Source organism: Myodes glareolus, chromosome 16, assembly GCF_982192425.1.
Source record: "Myodes glareolus chromosome 16, mMyoGla1.1, whole genome shotgun sequence".
Taxonomy (NCBI): domain Eukaryota; kingdom Metazoa; phylum Chordata; class Mammalia; order Rodentia; family Cricetidae; genus Myodes; species Myodes glareolus.
Window position 1 is genome coordinate 360111 of NC_142041.1, and position 26219 is coordinate 386329.

General features: G+C 35.8%; 1 protein-coding gene across 10 annotated transcripts in view; it reads left to right on the top strand.

The window, feature by feature from the left end:
* Wwp1 (WW domain containing E3 ubiquitin protein ligase 1) overlaps nt 1–26219 on the top strand; it is a 113867-nt gene that overhangs the window by 54741 nt on the left and 32907 nt on the right. For all 10 annotated transcript variants that reach the window (XR_014997228.2, XM_085676978.2, XM_087897045.1 and 7 more), the window contains 14 exons: nt 795–890; nt 2406–2580; nt 3898–3952; nt 4039–4123; nt 4239–4367; nt 5249–5324; nt 5423–5494; nt 8468–8556; nt 12663–12822; nt 16032–16165; nt 16258–16398; nt 20023–20143; nt 21720–21824; nt 25091–25187. Coding sequence is in view for 9 of the 10 variants with exons in the window: in XM_085676978.2 (XP_085533104.1) it covers nt 795–890; nt 2406–2580; nt 3898–3952; nt 4039–4123; nt 4239–4367; nt 5249–5324; nt 5423–5494; nt 8468–8556; nt 12663–12822; nt 16032–16165; nt 16258–16398; nt 20023–20143; nt 21720–21824; nt 25091–25187 (1535 nt within the window). In the remaining variant the exon portion in view is untranslated. The remainder of the gene's footprint in view (nt 1–794; nt 891–2405; nt 2581–3897; nt 3953–4038; nt 4124–4238; nt 4368–5248; nt 5325–5422; nt 5495–8467; nt 8557–12662; nt 12823–16031; nt 16166–16257; nt 16399–20022; nt 20144–21719; nt 21825–25090; nt 25188–26219) is intronic.

Genomic DNA, 26219 nt, shown 5'->3' on the forward strand with positions numbered 1-26219 from the left:
TAGGCCAATGTTTTTGTTTTTAAAACTTTTTTGTTTTGTTTTTTCCCCTCCTGTATATCATATTGAGAAAAATAGGGAAGAAGAAATGGGGAACCAAGAAAAGATAAGTTTGTGATGTTCATTCAAAGGTATCTACTAAGATAAAGAGTGGAGTAATGTGCACAGTAACTCTGTGTGCCCAAAGATGACAGAATTGTCAGGGACAGTACCACCACATGTCTAAAAACCTTTTAGATGTATAAATTTAAAATCAAAGACAAAATGCATATTATTTATTGGCATTTAGTGCCTTGGACTTGCTCTTTGCTGAGATTCTTTTACCCTTGATTATATTTCTTTTCTCCTAGTTTGGAGGAGTGTAAATTGATAAATTCAAAATTTTAAGTATTGTATGCTTTCTTAACTACAGCTATTAATATTCTAGTTCTGTTATGAAGAAGCAATAATTACTACCTTTATATTCAGGTAGTGGTGGTGCATGCCTTCAATCCCAGCACTTGGGAGGCAGAGGCAGGCTGAGAGCTCTGTGAGTCTGAGCAACCCTGTTTTGGAAAACATAAATAAATAAATGAATAAACAAACAAACAAACAGACAAATAAAATGCTTATAGGTTCTCTCTCTCTCTCTCTTTCTCTCTCTCTCTCTCTCTCTCTCTCTCTCTCTCTCTCTCTGTGTTTATATGTTATGAATGTGTGGGAGTTGTAAAACATGTTTGTAATGTTCTTGATTCCAGAACATTTTCATATTTCCTAATCTTTCGTTTCTTGCTTCTATTTTTGTACTTTTATTATAGGTGGGAACAGAGAAAAGATCCTCATGGTAGAACCTATTATGTGGATCATAACACTAGAACTACCACATGGGAGAGACCACAGCCTTTGCCTCCAGGGTAATGTTTTATCCTTATCTGTGTTTAGTTATGTTTTTATTGTATGTAAGTTTTAAATTTATTTGGTATGATATTCATAAATACAAATTTAAAAATAGTCTATAATTTTTGGACAGTAGATTTAGTGAAATAGACTTTATGGTTCTCAATGGATGAATTGAATGAATGGCTATAAGATGGTGATCCTATTTATTTAAAATGAGCCTTTGGATGTACTATATTGAAACACCACATCTGTGTTTTCCAGTGATAAGTTATTCTTACTTAATACCATAGTAACAAGTCCTTCATTTTAAAAAAAACAAAACACAACAATGAAATCTTTGACCATTGAAACTAGGCACTCAGGTGTCAAAGACTGAAGAAAATGTATTCTAAGCATAGGGATAGTGTTTGAGGGGAATTCAATAGTATAATTCAACTATCTGTCCAGTGCAGTGTGCAGAGTTATTATAAAAAGCAAAGGAAGATCAGTTTTGACCTTGAAATAGGGTACTAGCAGAAACTTTATTATATTTTTGATTACTTAAACTATATGTTTTTCATATGATTTAATATACGCTGACATGCAAATGAGCTTATAGATGTTAATTTTGGGACCAGTCTAATATCCCTTACATTATTAAATCTCATGAAATATAATAATGCACGTCATTATGTATGTCAGAGGGTCACACACTTTTTTTCTGACCCACATATATATATGTATTTATGTATGTATATATGTATATATACAGTTAGGGGACGTTTTGAGATTGGGTTTCTCTATATCAAGGGATACCATTATATTTATAATAGTAAGTTTGGGAGAATTCCAAATTGGATCCTGAAGGGATACTTAGTCATAGTACAAAATTAGTAACAAAAACTGACTTAATAGATCCCACGTTTGGAGAAATACAAGTAAAAAAGAGAACCTTGGAATCTGAGTGGAATTCTAGTTGGTAAGAGATCCAGAACAGGGCCTCTGCTCTTCTGGAGTTACAAGAGTGGCAGGACAGGATGACATACAAGACACACATGGGACCAGCACCTCATTAGTTGAGCTCTCATAGAAAACCTCTGAGGGAATTTGAGAAATAAAACTGAGAAGATGGGTAAGTTCCTTTTGACAACTGCCTGAAAACTGTTTTTCAAGAAGAAACGAGGAGTAAGTCTGTGTGTGATAGAATAGGAATTTAGCAATGATAAGTTCTTCACAGATTCATATCTTCTTTTGAAGAATAAATATAGCTAGATATTATGGCTTATTCCTGTAATGCTAGTACTTGGGAGAGAGAGGCAGGAGAGCTGAAAGTCCACTGGTACCCTGAGTTAAGACCAGTGTGGTCTACTTAACCTCTCCATGTCTCAAAAGACCAAGACTGGGATGTGACTAAACAGGTAGAGAATTTGCCTAACATTGGTTGGGCTTTGTCCCTAGCAATGCCAATGGATAAATAAAGTAAAAATACACATGTTTTAACTTACTAGGCGATTACTTATTGCTTCATTTGTATTGCTTATTTGTGGTAGTTGGGAAAGAAGAGTTGATGATCGTGGAAGAGTTTATTATGTGGATCATAACACCAGAACAACAACCTGGCAGCGGCCTACCATGGAATCTGTTCGAAATTTTGAACAGTGGCAATCTCAGCGGAATCAATTGCAGGGAGCTATGCAACAATTCAACCAACGATACCTCTATTCGGTAATTAGCAAATTACGATGTGTTAATGTTATCTTTTCCGTACATGGTGGCTTTCTAAAATATGTAAACTACATTCCAGTAGTTTGTTTGCTTCATTTTATTTTTGGTTAATCTTTAATATTATTTCTAAAAGGTATAAATGAATAAGCATTCTTGGATTTTTTTCTGGCTTTGGAGTATTTTGGATTTTGGTTTAGGGTACTCATCCTGTGTATAGGAAACAAGGAAGTTTGTACTATGAGGTTTGTTTTGTTTCTGTGTAGGGCTTTGTGTGCATGAAAATTTGGAAACGGGAAAAAAATTAGGTATTGGTTATGTGTCAAAATACTTTCTGTTAAATAGCAGAATCCTCTTAAATGGATGCATTTTAAGTTACCTCAATAGAATACCAGGACTGCGATAAGAAAGACTCATTCTCTGGCTTACAGTGCTGTCATCAAGAGCTGAGTTTTGCCTTTTAGGGCATCATCTATTACTGTGCTTCTTGCCTGAGTTGTCTGTTGTCATGCACTTTACCGACACCCTCTGTTGCACCCACATCTTATCTGTACCAGCTATTATCATGCATCTTTCCTGCACTTCCTGTTGCCAAGCATTTGGTTTTCTTTTTTGAACAAAAAGAGCTGCTGCCCTTGACCTGGTTTCCAGAGTCCCTGTCATGAAAGGGAAGGGTAAACTGAAAAGGGGGAGAGAACTTTCCTGTAGCAGGCTCTTGTACTTAGCAAGCCTATGCATATTTGCTTAGCAGCTTAGCTGAGGATACCCTTGTTGGGGTCTTTTCTGCCTCATTGGCCAGAATTGAGCACAATCCAGATTTAGTGGACTATTCCTTCTGGGCACGTTGTTACTTCAAACAAAACAGAACTAGTGGTTTGATTATCAAGAAAGATAAAGATGGATAGTTAGTACAGTTAGCACTATCTGTGCAGTACTATCAAATATTCATCAAGATGTATATGCATTAATATTGAATAATTATTTTGCAGGGTAATTATAATAATTTTTCTGTTTTTGAAAAAATACCTTATTTAAATGGTATAATTTTCTATATACTGTTCAGTCATCTCTTATCCTTGGAAAGGACTAGGAAATTAACATATTGATATTAGTACATTATTTCTAAATCATTTACTAATAATCAGCTGATGACTGCTCTTTATAATACTTTTGAACTTTGTTTCTTGAAATTACTGTATTCATATTCCTTTATAATATTTTTAAAAATTCTAAGATATGATTGTTAATTGCTTAGTATTTTAGTGTATTTCTGGCTAAAACTGCTATCTTACTTTTGTCCCCAACCTCTTTTTCAACCAGGCTTCAATGTTAGCTGCAGAAAATGATCCATATGGACCTTTACCACCAGGCTGGGGTAAGCAGATAAGATGTTTATAAAAATATGTGTAAGGTATATAGGTATCAAATTGTTATTAAATTTTTTCATATTTTATGTTTTAGAAAAAAGAGTAGATTCAACAGACAGAGTTTACTTTGTGAATCATAATACAAAAACAACCCAATGGGAAGACCCAAGAACTCAAGGGTATGTGTATACTACAGTCTTAAGTTATCACATATGGGTAGATGGATGGATGGAATCAGTGGGCTGTAAGTATCCAAAACATACCCACCTTATGATTGTGATTTTTATCTTACAGCTTACCAAATGAAGAGCCCCTGCCAGAAGGCTGGGAGATCAGGTATACTCGAGAAGGTGTTAGGTACTTTGTGGATCATAACACAAGAACAACAACATTCAAAGATCCTCGCAATGGGAAGTCGTCTGTGTGAGTAGAAACCTGAACTTTATAAACATCACTTAGTGAAAACAGGAAGTTTAGTCTCTAAATAGCCCCAAATTTAGAAACAAACAATTTTTGGTTAAGGAAACATCCACAGGTAATGTCCAGCTATAACTGTTTTTGCTCTGTATTATTCCAGAATGGATTTGTGGTATGCCACTTCTTAATTAAAACACACACTATATAGTTTGCTTTTTCATTCTTATCGATTTCCTTCATTGATATATGTGTTACACAAACAGCTGTTTTCCCCATGTTATTGCTTTCACTGATTAGAAGAATGCCAGGTCCCTGTGAAGTGTTTGGTAAACTTTCTTGGATGAATGAACATCCTTGGATGTAACAGCTGAAGACAGTATTTTATGTTCATTCTATCATGAAATGAAAGTGCCCTGTACATTCTGTTAAGATTCTCTAGGCAGGAGAAGCAGGCCTCCTTAATCTCTTCTGCGCTGAATCATGTATCTGCTTCTTTTCTCATTGTAACTTGCTCTAAGAATTTGATTTTGCTTTGCTTTGTTTTATTCAGATCAGATTTAGGATAAGGTACAGGGTTTTTTACTCATGTTCTCCTTATCTAGACTTCTTAAGTGTTAAGAATTATCAGAATTCTGCTTATTGTTTCTTTCACAAATAAAATAGTAAAAAACAAAGGTATCCATAATAGATTTAGGACCTGTCTCTACTTGTCTCTCTGTGTGCATGTGTTCTGCTAATGTGACAACCTTCATAACGCAAGGCTCCATTGTCCTAACGAGTACACTTGTATTTATTGCAAGTAAATAATTTTCCTTAGTCTTATTATGATCTAGTGCACACTGTTTCATACTTAATGTTACAATTTTATTTGTTATGCTTCTCTTTAGAGCTAAAGGCGGTCCACAGATTGCTTATGAACGCAGCTTTAGGTGGAAACTTGCTCATTTCCGTTACTTGTGCCAGGTACTACAGTGGTAAATAAGTCTCATTTATAATCATTTAGTCTGATCATTACATAATACATATGCTTGGCTTACATGATATGGTATTTTTGTTTTTAGTCTAATGCACTACCTAGTCACGTAAAGATCAATGTGTCCCGTCAGACTTTATTTGAAGATTCCTTCCAACAGGTAAGGTTCATTTTCACTATCAAAATGAAACAGTGCTTCTTGTCTTATTTTATACTGGGCTTCTAAAGGGAGTTAAAAGCTTTTGTGTCTTGAAGCATTTACAGTAAGTCCCACTCCTTGAGTGACTAAATTAGTAATTATATTAAACTTTATTATGTGGGCTAGAGGCATACATGGAAGCAAAACATTCAAATACATAAAATAAAATTAAACTTCACCATATAATAAGTAATGACTGTTTGCCAATTACTGACAATTTTTAATTGCTTTTCTTTCCTCCTCACGCATCTCTGTGAGAGAACTTCTAGTATCATCTCCATTTTATAGATAAGGTGAAACTGAGAGACAGCCAAGAATTTAGGTGTACCTGGGTGTGGTATCATATGCCTTTAAATCTCAGCGTCCTAGAGGTAGAGACAGGTAGATCTCTATGAATTCCTGGTCATGCAACCTTGCCAGGTGATGTAGAGAATTTTTCCTGATCTTTCACTCCAAAGCAGTGACTGTAACTTTTTTGTGTACTCAAATAGGAGTTTCATTAATTTTTTTATTGTTTCTTTTATTTTAAAGACTATAATATAACTACATCATTTCCTCTTCTGTTTCCTCCCTCCATACTCTCTTATATACTACTTCTGGCTCTTTTTACATTTATGGCCTCTTTTTTCATTAATTGTTGTTACATTCATATGCATATGTATTTATATTCCTGATATGTAAATACAACTTGTTTCTTTTGTATAATATTATTGGTATTTATATGTTTTTATGGCTGACCATATAGTATTAGACAGCCAATTGTTGTGCTTTTCCCTAGGGAAGACAATTTCTCCTGCTCTCCACATTCCTGCATTGCCTATAGTTTTTATACAGGACTGAGACCTTGAGAACCTTTCCCTGTCCATATTGGCATGTCCCTTGGTGTCCTTCATGTTCTAACTCATGGTTAGGCACTCATGTTGTGAGAATTTATGGGTGTAGCTTCTAACATTCCAAGGAGAAACAATTTCACACCAAACTCCTTGATCCTTTGACTCTTAAAATCTTTCTGACCTCTTTTATGCAATTTTTGGACCTTAGGTGTGGGAGTTGTTTTGTAAGATGTATCAGTTGGGACTGGGCTCCACAACTTACAATTTAATTGGTTGTTTTCTGTAATGGTCTTTGTAGCAAGGAGAACATTCTTTGATGAAGGGTGAGAACTCCACTTATCTGTGGGTATAAGGGCAAATATTTAGAATATAGTTAGAGACTATGCTGGTTGAGGTAAGAGGTTCTCTTGCAGGACCTTTGACTTCATGAGCGCTGGTAGTTTGCTAGGTTTCCAGTAGCAGGAATGCTATCCCTCTCGCTGAGGCAGTCTTGGTCCAGTTGCAGAACCCTATGGGTTGCCATTGTTGCTCATTATTATTATTTTTTTGTACAGGTTAAAACGGAGTAGTAATACTGAAGTTCTAGAGACATTTATAGTATATCCTCATTTTACTAGTTGTTGTTAAGTGTTGCAAAAAGGAACGGCGGACTGTGTCCCGCTGCCCGGATCCCAACTAGCTTTACCTGAAATAATTACACAGAAGCTATTCATTTAAACACTGCCGGGCCCATTAGTTATAGCCTCTTATTGGCTAACTCTCACATCTTGACTAACCCATATCTAATAATCTGTATGTCACCACGAGGTTGTGACTTACCGTCATGAGTCTAACCAGCGTCCATCATGGGAAGGGCAATCATGGCGTCTGCCTCATTCTGCTTTCTTTCTCCCACAATTCTGTTCTGTCTTCCCCGCCTACCTATGTTCTGACCTATCAGGCCAGGCAGTTTTCTTTATTAATTAACCAATGAAAGTAACACATACACAGATGACCCTCCTCCATCAGTTAAGCTTTAAAAAGATAGCTATAGCTGGGCAGTGCTGGCACACGCCTTTAATCCCAACACTTGGGAGGCAGAGGCAGGCGGATCTCTGTGAGTTTGAGGCCAGCCTGGTCTACAAGAGCTAGTTCCAGGGACAGGCTTCAAAGCTACAGAGAAGCCTTGTCTTGAAAAAACAAAGAAAAGGAAGGAAGGAAGGAAGGAAGGAAGGAAGGAAGGAAGGAAGGAAGGAAGGAAGGAAGGAAAGATAGCCGTTATGGAACTGTGGCTGTAATCAAAACTGCTTTTGCATATGAGTGACTAATTCTGAGCCAAATAATTGTTTCAAGTTTCCAAGTGTGTTTTTACAACTGGCTTGTTCAGAGCTGTATTTAAATTGCTTTTAGCAACTGTGTATCTCAGTTCACTAGTTATTGTATTACTTTTACTGCCTTAAGTCTGTTCAGATATAGAGTTAAGCCGGTAATTGCTTCCTAGGGAATCTTATTAATGAGCTGTGTTTGGACCCAGACCTGCCCCTCTTGACTGTGGTTCAGATGAATGATAGTAGATATAAATTTTTATCCCCAAGTAAAGCATGCTTATGAATAAGTTTGATGGAAATTTATACATTATAAAAATGTATTTGGGTCTTATTTTAAGATATGCTGTTGTGTAAATAAACCTCATTGTGTAAGGCTTGCAGATGAATTTCTCTCCTCTTGAGAGATAAAAGATGTGGTGTAGGTGGGACTCAAAATGTCCTTTCACCTTACAATATTGCTACAGAGAAAAACTTGCCAGTCACACATTGGGAGATTAAAAACTTGAGGTGGGGAAGGGGAAAATGTAGTCCAATTTGTCTTTTCCTTCCACTAACTCTAACTAGAACTACTGTTTAACACTATAAGGGGAAAGAATATATAAAAGTGAGTCAGAGAAAACTTGGAGGATTATCCATCTTTAGCTAGTTTATGGAACAAGCCAGATGAAATGCAGAATTATATATGGGATAGTGAAATGTGTACTTTTGAAAATACAGATTAATTTAAATTGAATTATTTTGGAAGTAACTTATGCAGTGTATAAATGTCAAAATATCCACATTTTTGTCTTTAGATTATGGCATTGAAACCGTATGACTTAAGGAGGCGATTATATGTAATATTTAGAGGAGAAGAAGGCCTTGATTATGGTGGTCTTGCAAGGTAAAGTTAAAAAGTTACTTATTAAAGCATTATTACTGCTTTGGAATAAGTTTATTTTGTCATCTGAAGTGGATATATTCTTAAAGAGATATATATGAATATATTAAACTACATTTTTCAGTATCAACCAGAGTTATTTTGGGTAACCATTATTATAACGTTTTTGCATATGTATATATGTATGGTATGTGTGTATGTGTACTTGCATGAGTATGGTACACGTGTATATGTGGACATATGTTATGTAGGAGTGGTGTGCACATGCATGTAGAGGCCCAAGGTTGACATGTGTCTTCCTCTATCCCTTTCTATATTATATGTTTAGGCATGGTCTCTTGTTGATCTAAAGTTCAACTGGTGTGATTAGCCAGCTTTTTCTGGGATTTTCTATCACCATATCCCATACACTGGGTGGGTCACCATGACCACATGCCCAGAACACATGAGTTCTGGGATCAGAGAACTCAGAGTGTCCTGACACTGCATGTCAAGTGTTTTATACACAGGATACAACCATTGTGATTATTCTTCTGTACATGCTAAAGTTCTTATCAGATGACTGAATAGTATTCTATATGAGTGTAGTATAATTAATAGTTTAAAGATGGTTCTTTATTGATTTTGCTATTACAACATTGCATATCACTTTTATTTGTGCTTTTTCTCCGATCTGAGTTTATTTGGAAAATAAAAATTTTCTACATTTTCTCAGTTTACTTAAGAGATACCTGTGAAGTAGTTAATGAAAATCCTTTTTGTTTTCTCCCTTAATTTTTATGCAAATCTACATTGGCATTTTTTTAAAGTTAACAGTTTCATTAAGTCTTCCTGGAAATTCAGATTTTCATAGAATTTTGCAGAATGAGAAAAACCACCATTCAATATAGCTGACAGAAGTGCAGAACCAGGTCACAACTGGTAGAAGTAGATATGTAATATTGTTGTGGGTTTGTCAGGGTTTCTCTTAGCCTCTTTTTGTGTCGATGTTGGTAACATTATTACACGTTTTCAGTAAGCACTTCTACCCAATAAAGGTTCATATTGTGTGTATTGTGAGTTTTCTGAATTTCAGGCATGCCCAGAATTGAAAAGAAAGGTACATCTTAGAAAAAAACGAACATTTTTTTTCTCAGTGTCTGACATGATAACATTCATATTCTTTTGTGAAGCATTTTTGTCTTAGTTATTTAGTTCCAGTTCTGTTTCAACAGTTTAAATGACATAATTGATTCTTGTGTATCATAATTGTCTTACTCCTAACTTGATTTGCTTCTGCATTGCTTGGTTATATTCATCATCAGGGTGCTTATTCAAGAGTTCATGTGGGGAGATCTGTTCCTGTAGTTGTTAAATGTTTGGAAGTGTTTTTCTTGATGGTTATATAAACCACAACCTCTCTAGACAGACGCTTTTTGCACAGTATTGTCTGTCCAGTATTCTTAGGTACTGCTTCACTGTTTTAGCATTGAATGTGAGCACTATGAAGTATGAGGTCAAACCTTTGTCAGAAAATTTCCTGGGCGTCCATGCTGTCCTTTAAAATTCACTAGTTTCATTGCAGATTGTTTACTTTTTCGTTTGTTTTATTTATTTATTTCAAGACAGAGTTTGTCTGGATAGCCTTGGCTGTCCTAGAACTCACTCTGTAGACCAACCTGCCTCTACCTCCTTCTGAAGTGCTGGGATTAAAGGCGTGTGCCACCACGCCTGGCATTTGATCTATTTTAAAGGAACATATTAAGAGCTTTAATTTTTGGGAAGTTTTCTTCTATTTTATCTTTGAATTTTTTTTCTGTTCTGTTTGTTCTTTTCTTTCTTCAGGAACATCAATCATGGGTATGTGGAATCTCCTTTGTCAGTCTTACGTGTCTGTCATCTTTTCTCCTACTTGTTTGTCATTTGATCCTAGTGCTTTTCCTGCTTTGGTTTTCTGAAGCCTGTCTTCCTGTCACTGTTTGCAGGATTGCTCTATGTTTTGCTGCTTCTCGTGTGGTTTTTCTTCATTTGCTGTTTTACTGTTTTCTTCATTTTCTTCTCTGGGCCATGTTCTTTCAGCCTCATGTGTCTAGTTTGAAAATGCAGAGCCGAACTTGTGATGAAAGTCAATTTTTTCCTCTGGTCAGTTAGGAACTGCTCTTTTGTGTTGGTATCAGGATAAAGGCTCTTGTCATCTATTCATTCTTCTTTTCGATCACTACAGCTTTCTCTGATCTGAAACAGTGGGAAATTTAATTCTCTGTGTGTGTGTGTGTGTGTGTGTGTGTGTGTGTGTAACACACTCTTAGTAGATTTACTTATTTCTCTTCTCTGAGGAAAATGTCTTAACTTCAGCTCAACCACAGAGTGAAGTTATTTGGTTCACTTAGTAGATTTACTTATTTCTCTTCTCTGAGGAAAATGTCTTAACTTCAGCTCAACCACAGAGTGAAGTTATTTGGTTCACTTAGTATTTTGAGCCTAAATTTAATTATATGATTTGACATTAATTCATAGTTGATTTTGTTTAGTGACTGGAAACTTCAGGTAGTTTCCAGGGAATGTTTTAAAAGCTCTCTTAAACATTTGGTAAACAAAATAGCAGACTATAAGAATTGGCATAGAGGTGACCCGGAGTGACTTAAATATTTTCAAATTGCTTGATAGTATTACATAAGTTATCAGATTGAGATGAAGAGTTAAAATTGTATCTTTTCTTGAGATAAATATGGTGAAACCTTTAATCTGCACTCAGGAGACAAAGGTAGATAGATTTCATTTGAGACAGCCTGGTCTGCCTACCAGGTTTCTGAGCAGTCCAGGCTACACAGGAGACATTGTCATGGAGCATCAAACAAAGAACAACAACAATAATTCTGGCTTTTCTTTAAAAACAGTATACTCAAATTTCGTCTTTTACTGACACTCACCATGATAGATAGTACCCACTACTGTCTACCACCATTGTTATGTGAAGACTGGGTTATTGTACCTGGAAGTTTTCTTTCCTTAAAGCCAATAATATTTATTAGCAGGTTATAAAGAAGCATGGGGCTTGTGGCAAGGCAAAACCCCATGACCTCACACTGATCATAGTAAATATTTGAGTTTGAAATTCTGCTTTAGAACACTTGGTAAATGTTTATTTTGTGTTAAAAATTATTAAACTAAAGCAAAATAGGTAGTTAAGAATTAGTAAACACTTAGCATATTTTAAGATTTCACTTTGTAATTTTAGCACCATTTGAATACATTTGTAATACAATTTAAACTGTTCTTTAAAAGCCAGATATGCCAGCCCTTAGGAATCTGTGGCAGGAGGACTGCTACAGACTCAAAGCTGGCCTGGGTTGTGTATCAAGTTCTAGACTAGACTGAGTTCTGAAGTAAGACCTTGTCTCAAAAACAAAATAACACTTCACTGTTTTAAAGTAGCAGTGTTATGTGCTACAGTGTCGCCATCAAATATTTACTAGAACCTGTATAATGGAGGCTCCATTTACCCATTGCTTAGCATCTATGAAGTCCTGGATTTTGTTTCCAGCATCAACGAAATAAAAAAAAATCCCAAAACATAACAAAAATCTTGTTAAGTATATATTATAGAATGCCTATAAGAGTTGAAGTTACTGAAAATATATAGACATAGCTTTTGCCTTAGAGGTTAATGTTCATAAAGTATATTTTAAGATTGTTACTGTACTATGAATGCAATGACAGATACATACTATACTCTGAAATTGCTTCAAAGATACCTGGATTGGATTAAAGTGTGAATTGAGAAAAAGTCTAATCTAATACTTAGGTTGTATTGAAGTTGAGGAAAGATACCCAAATAAAAGTTTGATATAGAAAACACCATACCTGTGAGGAATAGTGAGCTTGCAGTTTGACAGTGAAGAACTAGCAGTGGCTTTGAATAGAAAGCCAAATCATATATAAGTATATAAAATATAAATGGAGGAGGGCTAAGAAATGAGTAGCTGTGTATGTATGTGTATGTATGTGTGTGTGTGCACTCATATATGTGTGTGATGCACACATTTATTTACTTGTGGATATATTTAACACCTTTTTAGAGTTCACATATATGTGAATACTAAAAGTAATCTTAACTTATTTTCTTATAGAGAATGGTTTTTCTTGCTTTCCCATGAAGTTTTGAACCCAATGTATTGCTTATTTGAGTATGCAGGCAAGAATAACTATTGTTTACAGATAAATCCAGCATCAACCATAAATCCTGATCATCTTTCATACTTCTGTTTTATTGGTCGCTTTATTGCAATGGTGAGTTTCCAACTTTCAGTTATTTTATTATATGTTACTTATTTCAAAAGTGTACTAGGGGCTAGGGAGACGTCTCAGTGGGTAAATTTCTTGCCAAACAGGCTCAAGGACTAGAGTTCAGACTTTTAGTGGTTTGCTTATAATTCAAGTACTCAGAAGGCAATACTGGATCTTTGGAGCGAGCTGACTCGGTAAATTTGCTAAAACTGCAAGTTTCAGGTTTGATTGAGTCTGTTTCAATATTGTAGTGAAGCTGGGCGGTGGTGGTGCACACCTTTAATCCCAGTACTCTGGAGGCAGAGGCAGGCAGATCTCTGTGAGTTTGAGGCCAACCTGGTCTACAAGAGCTAGTTGTAGGACAGGTTCCAAAGCTACAGAGAAACACTGTCTCAAAAAACAAAACAAAACAAAACAAAAATCCATTTTGTGGTTAATAATTTAGGAAGGCTCATCATTAGCCCCAGACTTGCACACACATGTGCATGCCACATACACAAACATGTGCACAAAAATGTATTGTATAAAAATCTTTTGAAAGAGACTTCATAATCTCCTGAGTTATGGGCAATTCACTGTTGTTGGGGTAAGTGTCAGATTCCTCAGTTGTGTAGCCACAACTTATTGAAGCAGCCCAGATTAAGTACCATGGGATGTGTGTGCTTAAACACACGCATGTACGTGTGTGCATGCACGCACACACACACACACATATACACATGCAGAGAGAGATGAAACTAGAAGGGGAGGAATTGTGGGAAAGAAGAAAAGTTCAGTGGGAGAGGGAGGGAGAATAAGATGATAATGGGAGCATGATTAAAGACATACATTATATGCATGGATAAAATTTAGGAAGAATAAAAAAAATTAAGAAAAGAATAAAAATCTTATTTATTACTCATTTGTGTGGGGAGATAGGAGAAATAAGTGTAGTTATTTAGCCCAAGGAAAATCTGAGTTGGTGCGTAAGTACACTAATTTAATGCTTTTAGAAGTTTCAGAGCTTTACAGGTGCTCTTGTAAGTTATTGTATTTTTAGAGGTGTTTGTAATTTTGCACTACATTATCCATTGGTTCTATTAGCAATCATTTGTTGAGCATCTACAGTAATTCTGTTCCCATTTCTAAGTACTGGGTATTAAAGAACAACAACAAAATGGTACAGTTCCTACTCTTGGAATATAGATTCTATAAAGTGGGGGCTAGGGGTGTTGATTTTTCATTTAATGGGTTGAAGGAAACCTTTGGAGGTTGAACATGAAAGTGTGAAGAAGGCAGGAGACTGGGGGTCATATACATACCTTACAGAAGAACACTCGGGGCTCATGGGATAGCAGAGCAAAGCTGCAAGGCTTAAAAATGCCTCATTAGATGAAAAGTAACATGGCTGGGGGAAAGTAAATGGGAGAGAACATGGGAGGGATGCGATTGAGAAATACTGTATAGGGCTTTTAGAAAAGTCATGTAAAGGTTCTGAGTATGTCAGTTAGTGTTATAAATTAAGCAATACCAATAAGAAATCCTCTGTGTGCAGAGGATAGCAGAAGTAGAGGCATAAAGATCATTTGTCGAGGTCACCGTGAGAGAGCATAGTGATTTTGTATCTAAATAGCGTAGTAATAGATGTGAGAAGTGATTTGGATCCAGGATATGTTTGGAAGATAGAACTAGGTTTTCTGGTAGATTAATTGCCAGGCATAAGAATAGAGTGAGGCACCAAAATACATGGTCTGTATTTGCTTGAAATTGCCATTTCCTAAGTGAGGCTTTGGTGGCAAGAGCAATGCTGGAGTAAGGAAAATCAAGAATGTTGAATTTCTCCTTTGGGCTTCTAAACATGTAGAGAATATCAAAAGCTCATGGTTGTATTAAGGAGTAGTGTGGACAGAGGAGTTAAGGGATATTTGTAAGCTGAGGAGATAAAAATGAGTGAAAAAAAATCAACCAACCAAATAAAACTACCTGAGATTAGAAAGTCAAGAAAGTGATTTCCAGAAGAAAATGGAAGAAGGAAATGTTTTTTAAAGAAGACACCATGGGTAGCCATTTGATATGTTACTGGTGGGTCTTGCATCAACCATTTAGCAAGGTGAAAAATGTTTATGAGTGTTAGGATGGAAAGATTGGTGAGTATTCAAACAAAATATAACCATCTACTTTAGAGAAGTATATAATAAAGTATCTAAGAGAATTTGCCACCAATTAGTGTAGTTTGTTGTTGTGACTTGGACTGATAACCTGCTGCCTCAACCTCCTGAGTGCTGGGATTATAACATTTGCTACCAAGCCCGGCTGAGAACAGAGAATTTGATGAAGTCAGTAACACAGAGTACTAGAGCAATGACCTTGAATAAAAGGGAGAAGTCTGTACTGCTTACAAAGTGATAGAAAGCTTATTTGCAATAAGTGTATGGGAGTTCAGATGCTAGTGGTTGGCCAATTCGTTGGTCTGCATGAAAGCTTTCCTGGTTGCTCTTTTCTATGTGTAATAAGTATAGTAAATATTTGAGGACAGAGGTACACTTGTGAGTACTCATCTAAGACAGGGAAACTAAATATAGTAAGGAAATAATGCTTCTTTTGAGGTTGCTGGCACAACTGGCTAGCTTGGAATATATACTTCTAGCATGTTCTACCATGGTAAAGGCAGAGTAAGTTTTAAGTAGATTTTTATCTAGACTTGGGATTTTGTTTCCAATACGATGGGGAAGGTTTAAAGTCATATAAGAGAATAATTCAGTGACTCGGTGAATGAATATAAACTCAATAAGGGAATGAGGGCCAATATAATTAGTTCAGTGAGTGGTTTTAGATATCTGTTGGATCAGAAATCATTGGTGCTTCTTCCTGTATTGTTGCTGTATGTAGGCATGAAGACACTGAGGTCCTACAGATAGGAAGGAAATGGGAAGAGGTGCATGGGCCTTTTCATTTCTGTTAAGCTAATTATTAAATATATATTAAAAGGTAGGGGTATTGGTAATGAAATTCCATGTTATATATAGTTTTGATTGTTCATTATGTGTTTGACCTGTGAAATAAATTTTTCATTCTAATTTGTTTTCTATGCTTTGCATTTTGTATTTTAATTTTCATAATTTATACCATTGAGTATTTCTTTTTAAATGTAAAATCTCATGACTTCTATTTTATCACCGTGCTCTAAAGAACATTTTGTAAGTTTAATTAAAATGTTTTGTTTTTCTTAACAGGCACTATTCCATGGGAAGTTTATTGATACTGGATTCTCTTTACCATTCTACAAACGTATGCTAAGTAAAAAACTCACTATTAAGGATTTGGAATCTATTGATACTGAATTTTATAACTCCCTTATCTGGATAAGGTTTGAAGATTTCTTTTTCATTGAGTTATTTACTTGAAAGCCTTTTATATACTTTGTTTATATGCACACTGGCATGCTATAATTTTATCCAGAGACAACAATATTGAAGAATGTGGCTTAGAAATGTATTTTTCTGTCGACATGGAGATTCTGGGAAAAGTTACTTCTCATGACCTGAAGTTGGGAGGTTCCAATATCCTGGTGACTGAAGAAAACAAAGATGAATATATTGGGTAGGTTGACATAACTGGTTGGATTCAGTCTGTAGATAGAATATACACCCTTAATTGTATTTGCTTTTATCCTTTGGGAAATTCTCATCAGGTTCTTTTCCTGCTAGGGCCTGTTTCTTATGCTGTAAAGATGATGCACATCTCCCATTCCCAATTTTCTTGAAATAAGAAAATGTATAACATCCTTCACTTTCCCATTTGCATTTGTAATAGGCTTTCCCCCTTTGACCAGATCAGGAGACACGAGAACATTAGTGTTGAAAAAGGATTCAAAATCTCAGAAAGAAAATTTATATAATTATATCTTCTCCCTCCCATGCAGATCCTAGGCCCCCACTCATGTGTGTATATATATATACACACACACACACATGTACATTATATATATATATATATAATGTATACACACATGTACATTATGTGTGTGTGTGTGTGTGTGTTTATATAATGCGTACATGTGAAGGGCACATCCAGACACAGTATAATGTGGAGAAAGAACAGGAAAGGGTAGATATTAGGTAATGATAAAGGAAAGACTGAATGTAGATAATTGGCACTTGATTCATGAAAGAGGATATAAACCTTATTGTCTAGTTATAGTTCTGTCAAGGCCTTTTCATTTCTTGGTGGTGGATTAATGCATGCAAATATATTCAATAGTGAAAATGTAAAAATCCAGTGTGAAACTTCATAGCTTCAGAATGACTATTCTAGTTATATATAGTTATAAAAAGTTTACTGAGATATATAGATTTCAGGTATGGCTAATTTTGGTGTGTGGACTTTTTTATTTTTAAGTTCTTTATAATACAGTTTTAGTTAAAAACAAAAAGTATTCTTGAAAAAACTGTTCAGCCTCTTCATTTATAGATGAAGGGACTGAAACTGTGCTGGAAATGGGCAAAATCAATTCTAGAAACTACCCTTTGAATGTCATTTCATTTTATTTAATTAATTCATTTGCTTATTTGATTTTTCAAGACACTTTCTTTTTTATCCGTTACCATCCTGGCACTTGCTCTGTAGACCAGCCTTACCTTGAACTCAGAGGTCCACCTGCTTCTGCCTTTTGAGTGCTGGGATTGAAGGCATGTATCACCACCACCTGGCCCATGTTACCGTTTTTGTTGTTGTTTTTAATAGGGTTTTCTTTTTTTTTTCTTCTGTGTAACAACCCTAGCTATCCTGGAACTAGCTCTGTAGACCAGGCAGGCCTTGAACTCACAGAGATTTGCCTGCCTCTGACTCCCAAATGCTGGGATCATAGGAATGCACCACCATTGCCCAACTACTTTAACTTGTACATAATAAATGTTTCATTGGCCTATATTCAGTGTGCATGGTGCAGGGTTTTATAAAGAATTTCAAATAATTCCAGACTTTGACTATATTCAATCTTCTATTTTCTCCTCTTGGCCTCATTACCTTCTACTACTCTCTTTCCTCTCCCTAGACCCTTTTACGTTTTTATGATAGCTAGATAATTGGCTCAGCAGTTCAGAGCATTTGCTGCTCTTGTAGAGGCCAGATTTGGTTCCCAGTACCTATATGGTACTTCACAGCCATTTGTAACTGCAGTTCCAGGAGATCTGACTCTCTGCAGGCACCAGGCATTCACAGGTGCACATATATACATGCAGGCAAAATATTCATATGCATAAAATAAAAATACACATTTGAAGAAAAGACTTATGGTGGGTTTATATGTCTTTGTAAAATCTAGAATTCACAAGTAAAAGAAAGCATGAAATACTTGTTTTTTTTGTCGTCTGATTTATTTCCCTTAACATAATCATCTCTAATTTTATCTATCACTATCAAATTGAGTTTATAATATAATGACACCATTTCCCTATTCTCTTCTATCCCTTCAAACCCTCTTCCATGTACCTCTGCTCTCTTTCAAATTCGTTGCCCCCTTTATTCACTAAATAAATGAATATTATGAATGAAATGTACACACACACACACACACATATATGTATATATTCCAAAATATAATCTGAGATGATATCTGTGTAGTTTTAATTTGCATTTCTGTGATGACTAGTTATGTTCAACATTTTTTTTTGACTATTTGTACCTCATCTTTCAAGAACTACCCATTCATTAGACAAAAGTCCAGTGGCTGTGTAACTCTTGGACTGTGTTTAATTGAAATGATTCACGTGTCTGTTTTTGAGTCAGATCATTTATTTTTGTCACTGGGGTTCTGTTAAATTGTTCTTTTTGTTCTAGATTGCCAGGCTGTTTAGGGTATTTTACATTTCCCTACAAATTTTAGGGTTTTTTATCTTTTTTTTTTCAGAATATCATTGGAATTTTGAGTCTGTATCTTGCTTTTGGCAGTGTAGCTATTTTTTATGCTACTAATTCTGCTGCTCCATGAGTATGGGTGGCTTTCATTTTCTGTCTTCTTCAGATTCTTTCTGTAGTGTTTTAATATTTTCACTACAGAAGTCTTTACTTTCTTGAGTAGATTTATTCCTAAGATTTATGTTCTAGCTATCATAAATGTGATTGTTTTCCTTATTTCTTTCTCTGCATGTTCATTACTGGTGTATAGAAAAATTGTTAACTGACTTCTATAAAAATTAATAGCTGATTTATACACACACACACACACATGTATAGATTTTTGTCCTGTTACTTTTCCGAACATGCTTATTAGTTCTAAGAGTTTTCTAATGTGGAGTCTTTAGCATTTGTCCTATACAGAGTCACATTGCCTGCAAATAGAAATAACATGACTTGCTCCCGCTTGTGCCCTTTTGTTTCTTTCTTACTTTATTACTTTGGCAAAGACTTCAAGTGGTATACTAAGTAAGCGCCTTGTTTCAGTCCTGCTCAGACATGCAGTGGGGTTTTTCTGCTTTTATTGCAATGACTATAGATTTGTCAGTTACAACCTTTATGATGTTGGTGTGTGATTCTAGGTTCTCCAGGGCTTTTGTCTTGAAGGGCTGTACTTAGTCAAAGGCCTTTTCCATCCTCTGAAATCCCATGTGATTTCTATTCGATAATCTTAGAGTCTCAGTCTCTTTTTCATGTTTGTGTGTGTTTGTATCTGTCCTTCTGTTTCTCCTTGTGAATTTTTGGTATCAGGTGATACTGTCTTTGCAAAATGACTTGGATGGACTTCTTTGGACTACTTTGAAGAACACTGATGTTAGTTATGTATGTGTGAGTCCATATAGGCCTGAGCCATGTTACTTAGAAGATTCTTTATTACTTTTTTTCTCTCAATGCTTTTTATAGATCTATTTAAGTTGTTTATAGACTTTTCATGTAATTGTGGTTGATCATATGTGTCAAGAAATGTATTATTTCTTCTGTATTTTCCTTTTATTGGAATATGGGAGGGGTATATGGCAGTGTTTTAATGGAGGAAAGGGATGGGTGAGATGTTATAATTAAATTATAATCTCAAAAAATAAGAGTAACTAAAAAGAATGAATTTGGTTATATAAAATCATGTTAGCTCTAAAATCACATATATGCATGCATACATATATTGGGGGAGTATATTTTGAAAAAGAAAAGGAATTTGACGCTTTCTTAGTGTTTTTGTTCCTTAACTTCATATATAAATGACCTATTTTTAAATGCTGTCTTTATTTTCAGTTTAATGACAGAATGGCGTTTTTCTCGTGGAGTTCAAGAACAGACCAAAGCTTTCCTTGATGGGTTTAATGAAGTTGTTCCCCTTCAGTGGCTACAATACTTTGATGAAAAAGAATTGGAGGTTAGGCTCTTTATTTTTTGATAGCAGGGAATGCTGATGTGCGAACGGGTGGGCTTTGTGTTTCCTTTCCAGGTTCAGTGTTGTTTGTTCCTTTAAGACAGGGTCCACTTCTGCTCAGACTGGTCTCGAAATCCTGATCCTCCTGCTTCAACCTCCATAGTCTTCACATACCAGCAGTGCTCCACCATCTTTGGCTTGTTTTATGATTTTACACAATGTCCACACATTTTAGTATCATACTGATTCTTCTCATTTGTCTAAAGTATGTGGTATTGGGTGTGTCTTACAGTTTTTGATGTTTTAAGAACAGTAGTATTACAAGGACAAAATCATTAATCTGTGTCACCTGTTAAGGGTCATAAAGAGGAATTTGACCACTATTAATAATTTAAGGAAGTTTCAGAAATCTTAATTAAGTAGTGACTTAACATAAAAGATAAGATTTTTAAATGAATGCTTGGTGATCTTGCCTGCATGTAAGTAAGGTTGGGCATGCATCAGAAGTGATTTTGTTTATATAGGGTGAAATACATACAAAATTTGCCATTTTAATAATTTTTCGGTATGTAATTCTATAATATTAAGTATAACTGTGTCATTATACATCAAGTCTTGGGAATTCTTCCATCTTATAAAACTGAAATCTACACACATTAAACACAAAGCCTCATGCACCCCTACTTTATTTTTATTTTGTTTACATCTATAAGTGAAATCATGTCATATTTGTGTTTTATTTTATTTACCATAATATCTTCAATGTAGCAAATGTACACATTTTGGTTTATGGCATCTAAATAAATCTAGAAACAGCACAATATGCATTGTCAAATTATTTGCAGTGGAAAAGGGGAAATAACAAATAATGTTGAAGCAATTGGATATCCATGGGAAAGAAAGTTAACTTTGGCTCCTGCCTCAGCCCATAAGCAAAGTTTACTTTTAACTAAATATTAACTGTAAACATGAAAACTTAAAATAAAAGAAAAGAATAGTAGCCTAAATGAAATCCCACTTTGAATAATGTTGGTAATTCCTCAGGTTTTAATGTTAAATGTATGTCTTCCTTGTGCCCTAGCAAATCTTTCATTGGGTGTTTACATATGGAAATGAAACACAGGTTACACAAACATCTGAATGTATATGTAAGTGTTCATGATATAGGCAGAAGTTGCTTACAGAGATTTATTTTTTTAATACTGTAAAAGAAAAAGCATGCCTGACTTCATCAAAAGTAAAAACTGTGTTCTTTAAAAGATGCCCTTAAGGAAATAAAAAGGCTGGGCTTGGTGGCAGATATCTGTAGCTCCAGCACTGGAAGGATAGGCTGAGGACTGCCATTCTTGTAGGCTAGCCAGGAATTGGGGTGCGTTCTAGCCCCTCCCCCACTCCCTCAGGGACTACTTGGTGAGACCTGCCTCAGGAAAGAGGAAAAGGAAAACAAACACCAAAACATTGGTAGATACTACCTTGGCAAACTATTCTACCCAGAATATATTTTCAGAAGCTTCTATAAATAATAAAAGACAAACAACCCCCAGTCTTTGTTGTAGCTGATTCTGTGCTGCTTTCCCAGGTTATGCTGTGTGGCATGCAAGAGGTTGACTTGGCAGACTGGCAGAGAAACACTGTGTACCGACATTATACAAGAAACAGCAAGCAAATTATTTGGTTTTGGCAGGTATTTGCTTTATGTTTTTTGAGACATAACTATTTGAAGAAAATAATGTTTTCTCATAAAAAGTGGTTTTAAAGTAGTTTATTATTTTTGAGACTGCCTTTGGACCTGTATTTTATCTTCCAACTCTTTAAACCTTTTCTAGATGGAGGTCTGAGCAGTCTCTAGTGGTATCGCAAATATTCTATGAATTCGGTGTGTTTCTAGAAGTGAAGGAGTGTGGGGTTTTGTTTGACTGGTTTTAGATTTGTTGGGGTTGCACATTGAGATAGTGTCTGCCTGAATAGCCCAGGCTGGTCTTGATTTGGTTTTATTTGCATTAGCTCATCCAGTGCTGGTATTACAGGCATCTTCTACAACATCCAGCCAGCTGTATGTTTTTAATGATGAGGTCAATGTGGGTATTTTATTCTTCTGAAAGTGATAATATGCAAAGAATTGGAATAATCCAGACAGAAATAAACATGAATGATTATTTTTTTCATACTGTGTTTTGGTTTTAGCTGTGGCCAGGTAGAACATCCAAGTGCACCATACTAATATTTAAGCACTTTTTTTTTCCAAGACAGGGTTTCACTATATAGCCCTGGCTGCCCTGGAACTCAATCTGTAGACCAGGCTGGTGTCGAACTTACAGAAATCCGTCTGTTTCTGTCTCCTGAGTGCTGGGGTTAAAGGCATGAATCACTCCTGCCCAGCTATTTAAGCACATTTTAAGAGACATTTTGTTTTGCTTTGTTTTTTATATTGAAGATTTTAAATCTCTAGTCCTAGAATATTCTTTCTATAATTATTTCACTAACCACAACTCCTCTGAACAATTTAATGGTTGGACTTCTATTAATTTCACACTCGGATGAAAAGCTGGGTTTTATATTACGGGGAGATTTTCCAAATGGTACATCTTTTATAAGAATTATTCCCATTAGTTCATTGCATAATAATTTAACATGTAGACTCTTCTGGGAACCTGTTTTACATATTCATCAGCATGTACAAAATGGCATACACCAAAGTGCTTAATGCAATAATAGTTTGTATGTTAACAGAACTAAGATGTCTACCAGGAGAGGATTGAATGAACTATAACATTTACTTTTTGTATGGATATGCTATAGGATATGAATATACCATCTCTGAAAGGTAGGAAGGGAGGGGAAGAGATTAGGAAGAGAGGTTAGTGGTTGGAGGCCAAGCTGAAAAAACATTTTTAAAAACTAGTCTATTGCTCCTATTTACACAGGAGTAAATCTGTTTTCAATCCAAAATACAGAACTGCGTATCAGGCAGTGTGTACAAGTGTTCCCCTTTGTACCCTTTCGTATCTCCTTTCACTTCAAAGACTTTCCATTTGGACATGTGTGTCTAAATAGCTTAGGAACTTAGGGTCATAGAAGCCCAATGAGTATTTGTATTTTTGAACTGTTTGATTTAGGTAAAATGGTGAGGTTTATGTCAGAACTGGTAATAAAATGTGTTTCCTATATCTTGATAGTGTTGTGACATTGGAATTCTCTAGGAGAAACCACAGACTTAGCCTCAGTTATAATTTAGATTAAATGTATTTATTATATTGCTAGCATAAGGATGGCAGCCTTAGAACCAAACAGTATGCTTTGCAGAAAGGGGGTTAAGGTGTAGTTTTAAAGCAAATATCACAAAGGTATGCATTACAACCATCCCTGAAATTCACAGCTGGGCAGGAAAATTGTTTTACTTTCCCAGTTGTTTCTTACTTTCCCCACTATATAGTAATAAAAACACCATTTCATCCTCTTTCCCATAGCAAAAGCAGGTTTTACAGAAGCAAAGACAACTGTTTATTCTATTCCTACCACACCTGCAGGCCACTAGGATCACCCAGGTGTCACAGAGCAAAAGGTCAACAGCCTTTCAGGGATGTCTGTCTCCATATTAAATTTCTGTAGTTATCACAGGGGACCCGTGTAAAGTATTACTCAGGTGTGAGGACTCTAATGAAGCAGTTCATTTCTGGACAGGCAGAAAACATAGTGCTATCAGGTTAGAGCTTTCTGTCATATCCCCACAATGAACTGTGTGCCTCAGCAAAATTCTACGCAAAGTTTTCAATCCGGATTAGCAAAGCATCTTATGTTTAACTAAGCTGTTACATTAGCGACTTTCTCGTTGCTGTGAATAAATTCTTGACAAGAACTATTTAAGAACTACAAAACGTTATTTTGACTTACAGTTCTAAGAGTACCAGTCATCACAGGAAAGCATGAGGTTAAGAGCAGCTACAACAGTGACCTTGGGAGCTTGTCATAGCTGTGCACGTCAGGAAGTAGAGATGGCCTACTCCGGTTTTCTGTGCCTCTCACTTTCAGGGGAGAGTCTTCTTTCAGTTAATTCTCTCTGGAACACCTCAGAGACACATCCAAAGCTTATGCCTCAATTAAGGCTTTTAATTAATCCAGTCAAGTTCATGATGAAAATTAGCCACCCCATGTTTATTCCCTACTTGAAAGAGGCCCTTTTGTTCTCAAACTGCCCTCTTCAGTGACTGACTTTGGTTATATTCAAACCAACCCATTCATTATTTTACCATATTTGTCATCCACATTCCTCTTTCAAAAGAACTTGTCAGCAAACTTTTTAATTTTGAAGACATCTTTAGTTTTTCAGGTACTGATGAAGGGCATAAAAGTTTGAAAAATGCTTAATAGCAGAAAATACCACAGCAAAAAGCAATGGGAAGTGTTTATTTGTTTTTGTAGCTTAAAAGGGAGTAGTTGACAAAGCTTAACAGTGATTTAAGCCTCAATGAGACCAGAGTTCAAATGTTCTGCATTTTAGCAGTTTGAAGAGACAAATTACTTAAACTCTACAAGCTTTTCTTTTCTTGCATGTTTGGTGAGTTTGCTGATGATTACAGCTGCCTCATAGATTGGTGTCTATGTAAATGAGACACACATGGTACAGTACTTAACACCAACCCTTAGTAAGAGACAAGTGTACCTCTTAGAGATGTTACTGTCGGCAAGTGACTTAAGGTTTCTAAGCCTCTTGTTTATTTCCCATTTATATGATAGCTGTAGTAGTGATTGGTTGTAATGTTACTGTACTAGTTAACTGAAGTGACTTAGTGCACCTATGTGGTACTACAAACACTCTTTTTTATTGCCTTATTGCTTGTACCAGTATCTGTGTTTTGTTTTGTTTTTAACATTTTCACCTGTTTACTGTTCATTATTGATGGGACATTGGCCCTTATTTTATGTTAAAGTACATCTGATTTTGTCATACAGTTTGTGAAAGAGACTGATAATGAAGTAAGAATGCGACTCTTGCAGTTTGTCACTGGAACCTGCCGATTACCTCTAGGAGGATTTGCTGAGCTCATGGGTAAATGCAGATTCACTGCAGTTTCTCTGAAGTTAGTTTTGTGATAATAACTGTTAAACACACAGTAGACTTAAATGTAATGACTGTTTTTCTGGGTTATATGTAAGGTTTCTACAATAGAAAAAAGGCAGTCATTGGTACCGAAGACATTATTGTCTTTGTCACTGTTCTGCCCTGAAGATACGCCATGACCATGGCAGCTCTTACAGAAGAAAGCATTTAATTGGGACTTGTGTACAGTTTCAGTTTAGTCCATTGTCATGGCAGGAGGCCTGGCAGCATGTAGGCAGACATGGTGTTGCAGGAATAGCTGAGTTTTCTATATTTAGATACACAGGCAGCAGGAAGAGAAAAACACTGGGCCTATGTTTTGGACTTTTTTTTTCTTTTTTTTTATTAAATTATAAAAGTTTCCATTTCAGCCCCTCCTCCCAACACCCTCCCACTCCCCCCACTCCCTCTCTTCCTCCCTCTCTATCCCCTAGAACAGTCAGGGTTTTCTGCCCTGTGGGAAGTTCAAGTTCCTCCCCCCTCCCTCCAGGTCCAGGAAAGGTGAGAGTCCAAACAGACTGGAGCGCCAAAATCCAGTATATGTTTTGGACTTTTGAAACCTTAAAACCCATGCCCAGTGATGCACTTCCTCCAAAAAGGCCACACCTCCTAATCCTTCTCAATAGTGCCACCTCTTGGTGGTCAAGTATTCAAATCTTTGAGTCTATGGGGGCCATTTTCATTCAAACCACCACAGTTTGTGAGATAAAATGAAAGTGTCATCAGAAAGGAGATAGCTTCTGCTTTACTCCATAGGGTAATTGCTAGGGAAGCAAGATTAAATAAAAATAGTTACCTTTCTCTCCACAGTTATAATTCTTTCTTCAATATCTCTGCAGCCTGAAAAAGCTTCTCACAGAAGCAGACTATATTATACAATTTTCAGTTTCCTCTGTATCATTCATGTAACAATATGACATGTTTCTGTTAGTTTTAAAGAACCAACCTGATAAACACTATTTTATCTTATGTTCCTACTTT